The sequence below is a fragment of the Fonticula alba genome (assembly GCF_000388065.1).
Source record: "Fonticula alba strain ATCC 38817 unplaced genomic scaffold supercont2.1, whole genome shotgun sequence".
In the NCBI taxonomy this organism is placed as follows: domain Eukaryota; order Rotosphaerida; family Fonticulaceae; genus Fonticula; species Fonticula alba.
This window is the reverse complement of record NW_009242971.1, coordinates 3904911-3907274: the sequence shown is the minus strand read 5'-3', so window position 1 is coordinate 3907274 and position 2364 is coordinate 3904911. Positions and strand designations below refer to the sequence as shown.

General features: G+C 67.1%; 1 protein-coding gene across 1 annotated transcript in view; it reads left to right on the top strand.

The window, feature by feature from the left end:
• H696_00836 (hypothetical protein) overlaps positions 1-2174 on the top strand; it is a gene marked incomplete at both ends in the record, with an annotated part of 4315 nt that extends 2141 nt beyond the window's left edge. Inside the window, 2 exons of the mRNA XM_009494722.1 lie at positions 189-278; positions 412-2174. Of these exons, the coding sequence (XP_009492997.1) occupies positions 189-278; positions 412-2174 (1853 nt within the window). The remainder of the gene's footprint in view (positions 1-188; positions 279-411) is intronic.
• Between the last annotated feature and the right edge of the window lie 190 nt (positions 2175-2364).

The window sequence follows — 2364 nt, the reverse complement described above, 5'->3', positions numbered from 1 at the left end:
CCCCCTCCCCCTCCCCCCTGGCCTCCTCCCGCCACCATGTCCGTTGGTACTTACTTTCTGCCCCCCTCCTCTCTCTCTCTCTCCCTCTCTCTCTCCCTCTCGCACGCGCCCTCTGTGCCTCTCTGTCTGCATCCACTCCGCCGACCACATGGACCACGCAGGGAATGACCCTCTGTCCCCCCGTCAAGCCGAGTCGCTGGCCGAAAGTCTGCGCAGCCGCCGGCCCCCGATGTCTGATGTGCCATCGACTTTCTCTTCTCTTCAGTTCGACATCTTCGGTGCGACCTCTCTGCCGTGTATCTCCCCCTCTCGTCACCCCTCCTGCGCTTTCCTTGCTCCTTCCCCTTGTCCTCCTCATCTTGCTCGACACTCATGCGGATATTGTCTCCACCTCCGGCGATGCCCGGCCAGATCTCACCCTTCGGAAGAATGGCCGGGCAAAAAAGGGCCATAACTTTCTGTCCATAAGGGCGTCCCCCATCCAGGTGGCCCTCCTGCAGGGGCTCAATCCATGGGATCAGGCCGGCGCGCCAGTCCCCCTGCCGGGAGCCGGCACGGCCGCCATGCACCTGGCCCGGCAGGTGTCGCACGAGCAAGCCTCCATGCGGACTTGGGATCTGGTGTTTGCCACCAACTTCCTGGAGGACTTTGCCATGCTCTTCGGACTGCACACCCTGCCGGCGGGGATTACCACGCCACAGGCACTGGTCCATGCATTGACCGAGCTCTTTGGCCAGCTGGTGGATGCCCGAGAGGCGGGCAACGAGGCTCAAGTCGTTGAGGCCCTCCTGGGCCCTGGGACCCGGTCGGCCCGGCACCCGCGGCTGGCGTCCCCCCTGCGCGCCAGGCGCAAGGATCACTCGGGCTCGGGCTCGGGCTCGGGCTCGGGCTCGGGCTCGGGCTCGGACTCGGACTCCGACGACCGTCTCGACCCGAGCGCAAAGCTGGATGTGGCTCTGCGGCGCTTGCAGCGGGCCCTGGACGTATGCTCGGCCGGGACTCACCCCGGCACGCGGCATCTCCTCGGCCTGTATCTGGCCCATGAGGATCTCCGGCGGGCGGCGACCAACATCCGCCATGGTACCTGGGGGGCCGTGTCGCCGGAGCAACTGCTGAGCTTGCTGATGAACATCGGCCTGGTGGATGTGACCATGGCCGATGGGTCGCCCCTGACAGTGGATGGCCAGCAGCTTCTGGACATGAGCGTGTTCGACCTCTTCTCTCGGACGAACCTCTCTCTCGGCGGGGCGCTGATGCTCTATGTGCGCCTGGTGACCGAGGCCTTCGACACGAGCGACTTGGAGGCATGGTCCCCCCTGGCCGGGTCTCGGGCGGCTTCCACATGCCAGGACAGCAATGGCGCCGGGGCCCAGCCCCGGAAATCCATCGATGTGGCCCTGCCCCGGTTGGAGTCCTTCGTCAACTGGACCACCCCGACGTGTGACCTGTGGCTCGCCCGGCTGACGGGTTTCCCGGAACTGGCCGACAGGCTGTCCCTCTACAATGGGTATGACCTGCTGGCGCTGTTGCTGGCCGATAGCCCGGCTGTCCGGCGGCGGGATGCCACAACCCAGGCCCGCATGGCCGACCGGTATGCCAAGTGGCTGGCCGCGCGCGAGCACGACCCCCTGGCGTGGGTCCTGAAGCCGGCCCTGCACCAGGCGGCAGCCGGGTCCTTCGCAGCCGGGGCCAATGCACAGGACCTCCTGGAGATGCGTACCCTGGCGGAGATGCGCCTTCAGGCGGTGGAAGCCGGGGCCCTGGCCGAGCCCGAAGCCGCCCCGGGCGAGCAGTCTCCCCTCTCGCCGAAGCCGGCGGATTCCTCGGCGCTGGACGTCTTCGGGGTGTCGCTCGACACGCCGGCCGCCTTCAAGGCACGCACCCTGCAATCGCTGGAGTCAGCCATCAGGGCAGACGGCAACTCCGTCACCGTGTCGCCGGAGGTCATGGGTCTCATTCGGCAGGCCATTCTGGATGTGGTGGCCGATGAGTGCCGATCTGGCAAGCTTCCCTGGTGGATCGGCCAATTTGATCTGGCCATCCCGCTCAAGGACCTGCTGGGGCCGGGAGCCTCGGCGGCGGCGGCGGCGGCCCGGCTGCCGGCCAAAGCGGGTCTCCATTCCCCGCATCTAGACTTCTCGCCCTTCCGCAGCATCAACGACATGCGGCCGTAGTCGCGGAGCCGGTGGGCGTGCCGCCTGCACACACACACGCGCGCGCGCACACACACACACATGCACCCACAGACGATACATTTGCACACGCCGGACAAAGCACTGCCCGTGTAGCTCTGTCGCCTCTCCCTGTCCCCTCCTCCGGCGGGGGGCCGACTGAAACACATTTGCAGCCCCGATGTCCCCCCCC